Source organism: Melozone crissalis, unplaced genomic scaffold (genome assembly GCF_028551555.1).
Source record: "Melozone crissalis strain CALT ecotype California unplaced genomic scaffold, PUWL_Pcris_2 ptg000034l_1, whole genome shotgun sequence".
Taxonomy (NCBI): Eukaryota; Metazoa; Chordata; class Aves; order Passeriformes; family Passerellidae; genus Melozone; species Melozone crissalis.
In genome coordinates, this window is record NW_026535812.1 from 22,650,238 (window position 1) to 22,663,401 (window position 13,164).

Below are 13,164 nucleotides of genomic sequence, written 5' to 3' on the forward strand. Positions count from 1 at the left end.
TGCCCATCCTGGGCCATCCCAGCCCAGCCTGGCCCAGCATGGCCCAGCCTGGCCTAGTCCGGCCCAGCCCGGCCTAGCTCACCATCGCAGGAGCAGCCGTCGGCGCTGAGCTGGAACCCCGCCTTGCAGGCACACTCGTAGCCCCCCGCGTAGTTGATGCAGAACTGGGAGCAGCAGGACTCCCCAGTCTCACACTCGTCCACATCTGCAAGGAAAGAGCAGCATGTTCAGCCCTTGAGACTCCCCCAGCTGCTGCCACAGCTCTGCTGGGAGCTTTGGTGCCACAGCACTCGCTGCTTTGCACCTTCCTTCAAGCACATATTGAGACATTCACTGTCTGAATCCTGAATCCTGACAGCCACTCCCTTCTACCTTCCCCCTGTCTGAATCCTGAATCCTGACAACAGCTGCCTTCCACCTTCCCCCACAGCAGCCAGGACCCTCCATGTCCTGGGAGAGGCATCTCCTCTCCAAGTCTGAGCTGCCATGAGGGGATTTACAAACACCAGCTGGCATCAAGGATAGGACCCAAGGGAATGGTTAGAGTTGTGTCAGGTTGGATATCAGAAAAGGTTCTTCCCCCAACCCAGAGGGTGCTGGGCACTGCCCAGGCTGCCCAGGGAATTGGCACAGCCCTGAGGCTGCCAGAGCTCCAGAGGTTTGGACAATGCTCCCAGGGATGTACAAGGTGGGATTGTTGGACTCAATGATCCTTGTGTGTCCCTTCCAACTCAGAATATTCTATGGTTCTACGAAGAGACAACAGCAAGGACCCACCAGCCCTCAAAAACATTCTGTTTAACAGCAACCTACATTTGACTATTTAGACCTTCTCTACATTCAACCTTACTCAATGCAAACTACCAATGCTCTGATCCACCCAGGCCCTTGCTGGACAGCAGCAGCCTGGAAGGTTCAGCTGCAGCTTCTGGAAACTGATTTCCTCTTGCCTCCTCTTGCTCTGTGCCCGCTCAGAAATTGGTATCATTGACACCACTGCTCTGGTGATTAGATAGGAGAGCTGAGCTGTTATCTGTGCACTGCAGGCTCCTGGCTGCTGTCAGGCTGCTGAGCAGGTCAGTGGCCATCCAAGGGCCACCTTGTCAATGCTGAGTCTGCAAAATGCTTCTGAACGTGGCCTGGCTGAGCAGCTGCAGATGGGAAAGGTCAGTGTCTCAATTAACCTTGGAAGGAGCGCCAACTTTATGAGGAAACAAGGACAGGAGAAAGAAAATGTAATTAATCAATCGAGGTGAGGAGGTCAGTGTGAAAATGATTAATGCAGGTTATTTGAAGGCAGTGTTTTCAGAAATGTCACAAGCTGAGCTCCTCTGCAGTACATCAGGTGACGCCTCGCTCTGGGCTCCAGCAACAGCTCCTTGTTTGTGCAGGAATGCAAAATCTGCATCCCACAAAAAGGAGATTTTTGCTGTTAAGAGCAACTTTTCATGTCTTCAGCCCTCCTCTGTGTTCTCCCCCTTCTCTTGCTGTGTCTGGAGTATCTGCTTCCCTCTGAACTCCCCAGCAGCAGGTCACTGAGCTGGGGTGTGGGCAGCAGGCTGCTCTGCCTCCTGTCAGCTGCACAGACAAGACTGTGCAACCCACCCACCCCTGTGAGGCTCTGGCTCCAAATCTGCCTCCCAAACTTCTTCTGGTTTTGATTTTTAAGCTCCATCATCACCCGCCCTTGCAGCCCTCAGTGCTTCCCTCCTCCCCTGCTCCTCCTCTCTCCTGCACTTGGCTTTTTTTCCTTGCAAGACTCCTTTTGTCTGTAATGCCTCTCACACTCATCAGTGCTCCCACTCTCTACCTCTTCTCATCATCTCATATCTCCCTGCACTGCTTTGTGGTGCCTGCTCCTTCTTCCATTCCCCCTCTCTTCCTGGCTATTCTTAAAAATTGTAATGGCACAGTGACAGCAAGCCCAAAGCAGAATGAGATACATTTTGCATGACAAAAGCCATAAACAAAACAAAAACATGAAACAAACACACACACACACACAAAAAGAATCTCATAGTAGAATTGCTTAAAACATGAATGAATTTTTAAGCTTGTGTCTCAAAATAAACCCAAATCTAACTCGGGAGGTGAAAGCAACAAAGTGAGACTTCTCACAGGCAGCAGTGTAACCTCATCACTGAGCAAATCTGATGAGGTTTGTGCAGTTTGTGCAAGCAGCACTTGGGAGCACTTGTGCTGCTGCTCCAGCCAACAGCTGAGAGGGGAAGGCAAACAAAGTCAGCTCTGTGATGTTTGGGCTGCCCGTGGTGAGACACAGCCATGGCAGCGGGTCATGCCGTGTTGTATTGCACTAAATAGTTTGTTTAGTTGTTGTTTTGTTATTGCCACTCCCTGCCCTCCTTGGGGACCCATCCCAGCCCGCTCCTAGGTTACCTGTGCAGGTTTTCCCCCGGCTCATGTTACCTGTGCAGGTTTTGCCCCCATTTCGGGTTACTTGTGCAGGTTTTCCTCCCAGCTGGGGTTACCTGTGCAGATTTTGTCACCTGTGCAGGTTTTGCTCCCATCTTGGGTTACCTGTGCAGTTTCTCCCCCATCTCAGGTTACCTGTGCAGGTTTTCCCCCCGGCTCAGGTTACTTGTTCAGGTTTTGCCCCCATCTCAGGTTACCTGTGCAGGTTTTGCTCCCATCTCAGATACCTGTGCAGGTTTTTCCCCCATCTCAGTTTACCTGTGCAGGTTTTGTTACCTGTGCAGGTTTTGCTCCCATCTCAGTTTACCTGTGCCGGTTTTGCCACCATCTTGGATACCTGTGCAGGTTTTTCCCCATTTCAGGTTACCTGTGCGGGTTTTTCCCCATTTCAGGTTACCTGTGCAGGTTTTGCCCCCATCTCAGGTTACCTGTGCAGGTTTTGCTCCCATCTCAGTTTACCTGTGCCGGTTTTGCCCCCATCTTGGATACCTATGCAGGTTTTTCCCATTTCAGGTTACCTGTGCAGGTTTTGCCCCCACTTCAGGTTACTTGTGCAGGTTTTCCTCCCAGCTGGGGTTACCTGTGCAGGTTTTGTTACTTGTGCAGGTTTTTCCCCCATCTCGGATACCTGTGCAGGTTCTCCCCCACCTCGGATACCTGTGCAGGTTCTCCCGATCTCGGATACCTGTGCAGGCTTTGCCGTCCCCGGCCAGGCGGTGCCCGCGGGGGCAGGAGCAGCGCGGTCCCGCTGCCGTGTGCTCGCAGCCGTGCTCGCAGCCGCCATTCCCGTCCCGGCAGCTGTCCACGATTTCCATCTCGATGCCTGGATGAAATAAATCAGAAGGGAGGTAAAAAGCAAGCCCGAAGGATGTAAAACAGCAGCCAGGAGCGCTGTAGCAGTGAGTGTAACCAGCTCACAGCCCCTCCCCACAAGAGCAGCCCTTTGGAGTCACTGAGCTCCAGGTGTTTGTGTCTCAACAGTGGATGCTCCCAAATTCAGCCATGTGAGGCTGGTCCAGTGTTCAGCAGCCACCTGCTACAGGAGCCTTCCCAGCTTTCCTCAGCTTTATGCTTTGCTCCAAAGGAGGAGCAGAAGCATCTGAGGAGCCCAGGTGGTGTCCTCAACCCAGCCTGATGCACTTCCCAAAGAGCAGCTTGGAGTTCTGCATGGCAATGGCAAAGAGCTCAGTTCTGAAACATCCCCCAAGCACAAAGGCATTGAAACTTCCTCAGCAGAGTCCTGCTGGTGAAATGGACACCCAACAACAATGCAAAACAACCTCCAGGTTTTGGTTCTTGGATGTCCCTTCCAGGGGGACACAGCAGCTCCTCTGCTGAGACTTTGTCCCCTACAGGGTGGTACAGTGCCACTGCCAGCTCCCCTTCCTCTGACAGACTTCCATGCCCTCCTCATGGGGCTGCACTGGACAGTCCTCAGAACATCCTGGCCATTTCATGTCCTCAGAACATCCTGGCCTTTTCCTTCACATGAAAAATGGAACGCCTGGCCACCTCATTGCCACCCAGCTACTTCATCAGATGATTTCTCCAGGATGCAAAGAAACCACAGGGTCAGTTATGAAGTTTTTCCACAAAGGATTAGCCAGCTTTTGTTACAGAGCTATTTAGAGAGGAAATCATTTCTCCTACTCTGTAGGGAAACTGAGAAACACTCTTCCTAAAGGAGCCACTGTACTTCCAGAAACAGCCCAGCTTAGAGTGGTGGCCATCAGATCTGGCACAGAATTTCCCCAGACACATCTGTGCTGCTGGGGTCTGGTCCTACCCCTGGGAGCAACCTGCTTGCCAACAAGAAATGTAATTCCAGCTGGAAGAGGGTATAAATTAAGAGAATAAATATCTCTACGTCTCATGCAGAGTGTTATTATTTGCACTAGGGAGAAGAAATCTCCCTGGTCTCCTGTCCAGTGTGTTAAGCTGGGATTTAGTAAACCCAGCAATTAAATGCAGAATCTGACTTCATACACAATCTTCATCATTTACTTTGTCCCAGCTCTTCATCAGTAAAACTGAAATACCAGCTCTTCCCCAGCCACTGGGGAAATGAAAGAATAAACAAAGACTGTAAATTGCTCAAACACTGGGATAATCCTGATCATAAATATATGCAGAATGTTTTTATTTTTATTGTTTGTTCTGCAATATTGTACATGAGGCACAGAGAATCACCATCCCCTGAGATCTGCTGAACATCCAGAAAAATTATTATCAGAAAAGCACAATGAAATCTAAGTGGTCTAAACCTCTTTTTTATGACTATGACAGAAGATTTCATATCTATATATTAATCACATTTCCTCTGCCATTGCACCACTCACAGCTCCCCATCACCTATGAAACAACTCTCCAGGATATCTCCCACATAATTGGGTTTTGTTTTTAATCTATGTTAATGCCTTGAAACTGGATTTCATTCTTAATAACTATTTCTTACACACACATTCTTAAATAAAGCACTCATTCTCTGGCATGCAGCATATTTTCCTAAGGAAGCTCTGCTGAAAGCTCTTGCACAGTATTATTAGATTGAATGATCTTTGCCCACCTCTCTGCTAAAACAGGTCATGCTTTTGTCTGCATTCCAGGGAGCTTATGTAAGGTCCATAATAACCCCAACTCTTCCACATCACCTCTTTTATTAATCTAAATTTGCCCTCAAGGGCAGGCCAGGGATCACCTATCGGCTAGCAGCACTGGGAGTCAGTCCCCCTCTCCAGAAACGCTGCGCTGATTAAGAAACCCCGCTGGCAAGAGGTAAGCATGTGAGGAAAGACAACAGGGCTCGCTTTAGCTTGGGAAGTTCGAGTTGTTCAACTAGTTTTTCATCCCAAATCTTTCTTTTTTTGTTGCCTTTTTTTTTTTTTTAAAGCATCCTCTTAACAGTGTCAGTAATCTCAGGAGAAACATAAGCAAACCCAGACAGGTAAAGACAAGAGCAGAACATCATGTTGGTTTTCTCTTGCATCAGGTCTGTAAGAAAGCTGGCAGGAGGAGGAGGAGGGCAGGAATAAATGCACTTCACAGAACAGCAGCATTCTGGTGGCTCTGCAGCAGAATTCACCAGGCTCTGAAGATAAACCAACAGGGCTATTTGCTCTTTGAAAGGCAGTAATTAAGGTCTGTGAACACAGGCTTAGGAACGCGTCGCCCTGCAAACCCAGCAGCAGCAGCAGAGGAAGAAAACAGTATTAAGCCTGATCTTTTGCATACATTTCCTCTGCTGGGGATGGAAATCCCAGAGAATCAGAAGTGAGGCCTGGCAGGGAGCAGAGATGAGAGGAAGAGGAGCAGGGCTCGGCAGGGTCACTCACGGTAGCAGCGCCGCCCGTCCGCGCCCAGCTCGAAGCCGGGGCTGCAGGCACAGCTGAAGGAGCCCGGGGTGTTCACACAGCGATGGGCACACCTGGCACTGCCCTCTGCACACTCATCCACGTCTGCAAGCACACAGAAAGTCGTTCAGCTGGACACTGAAATGAAAAAATAATGCTGCTCTACATGGATGTGGCTGCGTTTCCAAATATCTGCTGGGAGGATTATCCTGGGGTCAGCCTACAAAGGACAGCACCCGGTGAGCCCAGGAACATTAGAGTCACATTATTCTCCAGAACAATCTTTTTCTGAGCACCATTGACCTTGAACTTCTCAGTGTGAACATTTACAGTATCAAACACTATATTTGCAGTATCAGCCAAAGCACCTTATTTATTATTCCTGTAAAAAGAGCAATGGCAAAAGAAGACCTTGTGTGAAGAACTCAGAAGAAACTTCCAAAACTCTGAAATGATCACCGTGTCCTCCAAGCCATTATAGTTAAATGAATGGAACAAGAAATAGCTGATTATTCTCTGAATGTCAAATGATCTGGATTAAGTGGTGGTTGGGTTTCAGGAGGGATGATGGAGACAGATCATCCCTGAATCCTGCAGCTGCTTTACAGCAGTGCAGTGGGAGGCACCTGCTGCAACCACAGCAGCTCCAGCAGCCCTGTGAGGGAAGGAAAAGCTGCAGAGCCTTAAGTGGGGAGGCTGCTCTTCCCCCAGCCCTCTGCCAAGCAGGCTGCTCCTCAGCTTCACACCTGCTGGTCTGTATTTTGGAATTAAATGTCCCCAAAGATGTCCATCTTCCTAAGATCTCAGTGGAATATAAAGTAATTTTAAGGAGTTAGTTAAAACTTTTAATTATTTTAAGAAAACAAACAAACACACAAAAATTTACATTAAATACAGCTGCACAGAACACCGACCTCTATGCAAAGACTGGTATCACACATGGCAAACCCCTGATGCATCTCCTGCTCCTTCCCATTCTGACACCTTTCTGGCAAAATACAGATTATTTATTGCACCAATGCTGGGTCAGTGTCTTGAAGATGGCAGGGAGCAATCTGATGTGCAGCTCTTCACTTTTTATCCCACAAACCACACTTTCTAACAGTTTTGTCCCTCCACACGTGCTGTGCCCAGTGCTGTGCTCGCGGCCCCTGCACTCGAGCACAAGGAGCTTGATGGATGCAATCAGGCTCCTTGCAAAGAGAGGCCCCAGGCAGTGCAAACACCACACACTGGCTCATGAAAATTTCAGGACAAATGACAGCTTCTCTGAAGCAGCCATGGGAGCAGCTGCTGCTTAGAATAAAATGGGTTATTCCTCCTTTTTCTCTAATTGTCAGTTTGCGAGTACACTGCGCTGGCCAGGGCTGTAAATATTCTTTTCTCTTCTTCTTTTTAAATAGAAAAAATTAAAAGTTGAACCACAGCCACCATCCTGCACAGGTTTCTTCCTGTCCTAGAGCTAATAGCTGAAGTATGACACTCCAGCTGCCCTCTGTCTCCTTCCAGCTCAGTTTCCAGAGAGTCAAACAACAGCTTGAATTTTGCAAAAGGCATTGAGTAACTTCTAGGAGAAAAAACCAATAATTGTATATCCATGGTAAGACACACTGCTTAATGATTCAAAAGACTGTTGCCATGAGGCTGGGGAGAAAATTTGTTCCAATGTATAACACTGCAAGTTAACTCTGTGATTCAGTTTATACATAAATCAACAGAAATGTCAATGTGTATCTGAGATAAAACAAACAACAGGCTGACCCTACTGCTAAACCCACTGTTGTTTCCATCCACTCATTATCAGTACATTACTTGAAAACAGTTTTTATTTTCAGTAATTACTCATGAGTAATTCCAGTAAGAGAGAATCACTAAGATGTGCCATTCTACTCACAGAAGGACTTACAGGCAACTAAGTAAAATACTCAGGGTAGGAAGTAAATATTTTGAAAGGCACCCAGCACCCTTTATCTGAGACAATAATTTACATTTTGGCCACGTTTTCAAAAGAGGAGTGCAAAATTAGTGTATGTATGTGTATATATATATATATATATATATATATATGTATATACACACACCTTGATCCTGACTTGGCTGTTAAGAATCTGTGCACCATTAAGTCCACAAATGCTGTTTATTTCATAAAACTGCTAAACTATCTTCCAAGAACTTCACTGAAAGAGAAAAGCAGGTATTTTGATCTCTAGTTCTCCCAAATTTCAGGTCAGAAATGCTACAGATTCTTTTGACAACCCCAGACTAAACACAGGACTTCAGAATTCAACTTTTTAAGCTCCTCTCTTTGGAAATCTTACACATCATGATTTCTTCCTTCACAGTAGTTTCTCCATTAATATGGAAACAGCTCTCCAGCTAAAAAAGCCCTTTGAATTCTAAATAGGTTTTCAGTGACCTGGTTCAGAGTTTTACTTGAACCAATTTTCCAGGAGCTGTATCTGGGACATTATTTTAAAGGCACCCTACAAGAATAACACTACAGCATTCACAAATCCAGTTGCTAGAAAGCATGACTTAGGAGATCACAGGGACATTTTCATCACTAAAAAAGTCCTTCAAGACTGTGGGCTGATGTGAGTATCACAGAGAGAAAGGCAGTTTCAAAATGCACACACATATTTGTCTAATATATTCCTTTCCACTCACAGCTCAGTAAGGCAGAGCGCTGATTAATAACATTCTTCACAATAAAGAGTCCAGAGTTTCTTACCTAAACAGGACTTTTTGTCTGCAGCAAGAGAATGCCCTGGATGACACTCGCATTTTGCAATTCCTCTCTCATTCTGACAGATTTGTGAGCATCCTCCGTTCCCACTTGTGCAGGGGTCTATCACTGAAACCAATTAGAGCACACTGTCAACTGAAAGGTCACTTTTTGCCTGGAAATGGTCTTACCTGCCATTGTTACAACTAATGACGAAGTAGCTGTAAGAGATTAGACTGGGGAAAAATGTGACAGCATCTGGTGAGTGAAGCTGCTGTTTTTCTGGATGCTTTTTGTTGCTGGACAACATTTTTCACAGAGCAGCAACAAGGCTTTAAACAGCAGGAAACCAAGCTTGTATTACATTGGAAGTAGGACAAAAAAAGTACATTTTATTGTTATTTTGCTGTACCTGAACAGATTTCAAGAGTTCTCTAAACAACAGCAATTAGCACTCCAGTATGTGTGAATCCATAAACACACACAATGATGGAGTTCACCACAAAACAATGAATATTTAAAAGGCTTGAGAGGAAATAAACGCTGAAGAGCCCCCAAAGACATCTTTCAGTCTATAAACATATGCCATTCATGTTGTACATCAAGGCTTTTTCCTCTTCTTGAACAATAACATACCTTTTCAAGGATAAGCTGCCCTAAGTGGCAAGTACTTAGAAAAACTTTTATGAAGTGCCTACAGAAGGCTCCATCTCGAAGATTTCATTGTGTTGTATGGGTTTATTTCTGGAACATGTGCCCAAATAGAGACTTGGCACACCCCAAAACAGACCCACCACGACTGTTCAGACAGGTCTGACTTGGGTTAAGCCCTGACATTCTGCATCAGGCTGAGGTTTTGCTTTGGAGCACTCATTACACCAAAACTCTGGTGAATAACATTCCACAGGCAAATTTGGAGGGCACCTTGAAAATGTGTCCTCTACAGTTCTGTTTAGCTTTGAATAAAATTTCTGAAAGTTATATTTGTTTCTCTATAATTCCAGCTCTGATTCAGCTTTAGCATTTCACTAATTACTGTCTGATTTGAGACAGATGAGCAATATTCCTCACTTGCCCTGCTCTGTACAAGCCAACTTCTCTCAGAGCCCTAGAGGAAAGTCACCATCAGTTCAACACCACTGGAGTCAGGGTTTGAGGAGCCCTGGGAAGGGCTGAAGGAGTTTTGCTCTGACCTGGCTGCTTTGCTCTGTTACACAGAGGGAGGGAACAGGAGAGAAATTCCTCTTCTTCATGTGGATTTAAATAAATATGGGGCAGGGCATTTTTTTGTCCCTTTTTCTGTGCAGCCAAGTGGCATTTTGTGCCACCATTTGGTAAAGGAGGAAGCAGCCACAGAACATCCTCAAACTGCCTCATGTCACCTCCTGCCATTTCAGGAACACACAACGCACAAACCGTTCCAGTCCGCAGGGCTGAGTTTGACTTGACAGTATTAAACAAAAAAAAACCAACTAAAAATATAAAATAAAAGCACAGTTAGGGATGTAGAACTGAAATTGGACTTCTGACACGATAGGTTGCAAATAGGTTTCCAAGGAACAGCAGCACTTCATCGTGCATGACACTTCCAAGGCTGACAACTTGGCTCTGCAGCTCGACAATTTGCGGTCTACAAAGGATTTAGCTCCAAGCAAGAACTCGCTCCTTGCTGATATGAAATATTGAGTTATTTGCCGATTCCTTTTCTATTTGGGTAAATTAAATGAAATCACTATCAAACAGCATCTGTTAAACCTGCATATTATGAAGGTTTTCAGAGCAGCTAAAGCTTTAATTTGAGAATGATTACAGCGCGGGGTAAAGCTTGTAATGCTCTGTGACATGACAACAGGCAAACAACAAATTACACGGTGGATGTTAGTAAAACATAGTAATTCAAATAAAGGTAGCAGCCTTGGAAGTCCTTGCATGAGGTAAGTTTGTAAAGGAAAGATCTTCAGGACATGAGGCAGTCAGTGATTGACTTGCTTTCCAGTGATATGTATGTTCCTGTTAGAAGCAGGTTTCAGGAAAAGCCAAAAATAACTCATTAGTGTTCTTTTTTCACACATTTGCCTCTTACTGGTTCATTTAATAACGTTAGTAGATAACAGACTCCATCCTACAAAGCTCTACTCCAAGCTGTTAAACACTATGGTGCAAAATTTACTGGCATGGTTTCATTTCCCAGGTGCCTCAGGACACAGAATCCCAGAAAGGTTTGGGTTGGAAGGGACCTTAAAGCTCATCCAGCTCCACCCTCTGCCATGGGCAGGGACCCCTTCCACTATCCCAGGCTGCTCCAAGCCCCATCCAGCCTGGCCTTGGGCATTGCCAGGGATGGGGCAGACAGGGCTGTAAACAACAGGGTCTCCAGTCCTATCAGCCATGACCTCTAGAGCACCTCAAGAAAAGAGGCTTGGGCTTTATTAAATAAATTTTCTTGTTCACAGCAACCATGACTTCACACTGGAGAAAATATAAAGTGATAAAGATGAAAACTGCCAGGCTTGAGTGTTTCTCCAAGCTTTGCAGGGCTGTGGGTGCAGTATTAACTCCTAAAAGTCCACATGGATGAATCCATATCTGCACAGCACCTTCACCTGCTGTGGCAAACACTCTCATGACACTGTGGTTTCTCCATCCAAACCATGACTCCAGCAGCCAAGCTTTGGGTGGAAAATAAAAAAACATCCAGACTCACCTCCTCTCACCTCTTCTACTTAAAATATCTCTGAACTGACAACCCAAATGCATTCATGACCACTTCATCCTCATTTGTTCTGGTAAAAATCTTGTCCATGGCCTTACCTAGCACTTTTCCCAGGCATTCATTCACTCAGGTATTTATGGGAGAGAAAAGCATCCTACTCAGTCTTCATTTTGCAAGCTGAGCTCTGCTTACAAGGCAGATCCTCCTTCCTCCAGGCACAGCTGCTCTCCTGGGGAGGGCTGAAGTGATTTATTTTGGCTCAAACACCCTGGGGTAACCAGGTAATGGGTGCCCACCTGCAGAAAGGCTGACCTGCCCCTCTCTAGTGTTCAGTATCCACAGGCTGGTGACAAACCACTGCCTTTGGTGAGTGGGTGACTCTCTTCAGCCTCACCACGTGAGGGGGTGAACAGTGGTGACAAAACCTCCCCTTTTAGGGGTCCCAGCTGAGACAGAGCATGGAAATGGTCCATGGGAGCTTGAACTGTGTCCTGGGCACTGCAGGAGAACTCCCACCCCACCTGGCATCACTCAGACCCCTCTGACCCAACCACTGTCCCACCACTCCAAAATCCCACCCCAAAGCCCTGTTCAGGCTCTGCACAGCCAGCTGGCCAAACACATCTCGAGATGTTTGGGAAAGGGATGGAGAACAGCAGAGGAAGCTCTGTGACACCCCATTCTCCCCAAATCTCCCCTTTTCTGGCTCTGTGATAATCTCAGGGAAAAACGTGGCCACCTCATGAGAGACAGAGAGGCCAGCAGGCTGTGGGTGCTCCCTGGGGTGCAGCCCCCATTTGGGGCAGGATTTGGGGGGAACCAAACCAAAGGGAAAGGGTTCTCTGCACCCAGCAGGAGCTGGGAGCCATCTGAACAGCAGCATTTACTTACACTTCATCCACAGCGTGCAAAATCTCCGAGCAGAAGAGGAGCCATATGGAAACGGTTTTGTGACAGGAATTTCAGCTCAATAAATCCATAAATTTGGCCTTATCTTTCTCTGGCATGTTCAAGGGTGTGTGTGTGTGTGCTTGTGTTGGGGAATGGAGGGGTTGCCTTCAAAACTGATGAATATGTTAAGATATACAAGAAAAGAAAAGCAACAATCAAACCCAAAGGTAGCATTGCTTGAGAGGGTGCTTAGAAACCTGAAGGGCAGGATGAATGAATCAGCCTGTGATAAGCCAAAAGGAGATAAAGAGAAGACTTTTTTGTAGAATAAAACATGTAATGCAGGCCAACTCTATATGCAACTTGATGAGCAATAAAATGTTAGAATTAATTCACGATTAAGTTCCTAACCTATGTCATCACCATCATTGTGCAAGGAGCAGCCAGGGATCTAGGAGGCCAAAATCTTGTTCAAACCTGTGATTCAAAGTGAGCTTCACACCTCAAACACGTGTTATATTTAAAAGTCTGTCATTAAGCAATTCCCAAAGCTGCTTTTGGAAATAGGAATGGACACAGTGACCCAAAACACCATCCTGGGGTCTGTTAAATTGCCTTTACTGTGTGTCTTTAGCACAGGACTCACCTTCACAGGATTTGGCATCTGCCTTCAGCTGGTAGCCTGGCTGGCACTGGCACTTGTAGTGGTCCTCACTGAGCTGAACACAGTCCTGCTCACAGCCCCCGTTGTTAATGCTGCAGGAATTGACAGCTGGAGCCAAGGAAGCAGGGAAGGAAAGCACATCAACAACTTGGGAGGACCTATTTCCTATTTTAAATACATAAATGACAGCAGAAGCAGGCAAACCTCGCTGAGCAGCTTCCAGAAATGCTCCTGTCCCCTCCCCTGAGTGACTGCCCTCCCTTGTGCTCACGGAGCCTGGCTGGCACAGCATCCCACACCAGTGAAACCCTGATTCACAGAGCCTGACGGACACCACACCAGTGAAATCCCAATTCACAGAGCCTGGCTGACACAGCATCTCACCCCA

The 13,164-nt window shown here is 46.5% G+C and overlaps 1 protein-coding gene across 1 annotated transcript in view; it reads right to left on the minus strand.

The window, feature by feature from the left end:
* Positions 1-13,164, minus strand: part of LOC128940680 (multiple epidermal growth factor-like domains protein 6) — a 191,027-nt gene that overhangs the window by 50,147 nt on the left and 127,716 nt on the right. The window contains exons 7-11 of the mRNA XM_054282277.1: positions 12,759-12,884; positions 8,515-8,637; positions 5,766-5,888; positions 3,119-3,256; positions 83-205 (exon numbers count right to left, since the gene is read on the minus strand). Coding sequence (XP_054138252.1) covers positions 83-205; positions 3,119-3,256; positions 5,766-5,888; positions 8,515-8,637; positions 12,759-12,884 — 633 coding nt within the window. The remainder of the gene's footprint in view (positions 1-82; positions 206-3,118; positions 3,257-5,765; positions 5,889-8,514; positions 8,638-12,758; positions 12,885-13,164) is intronic.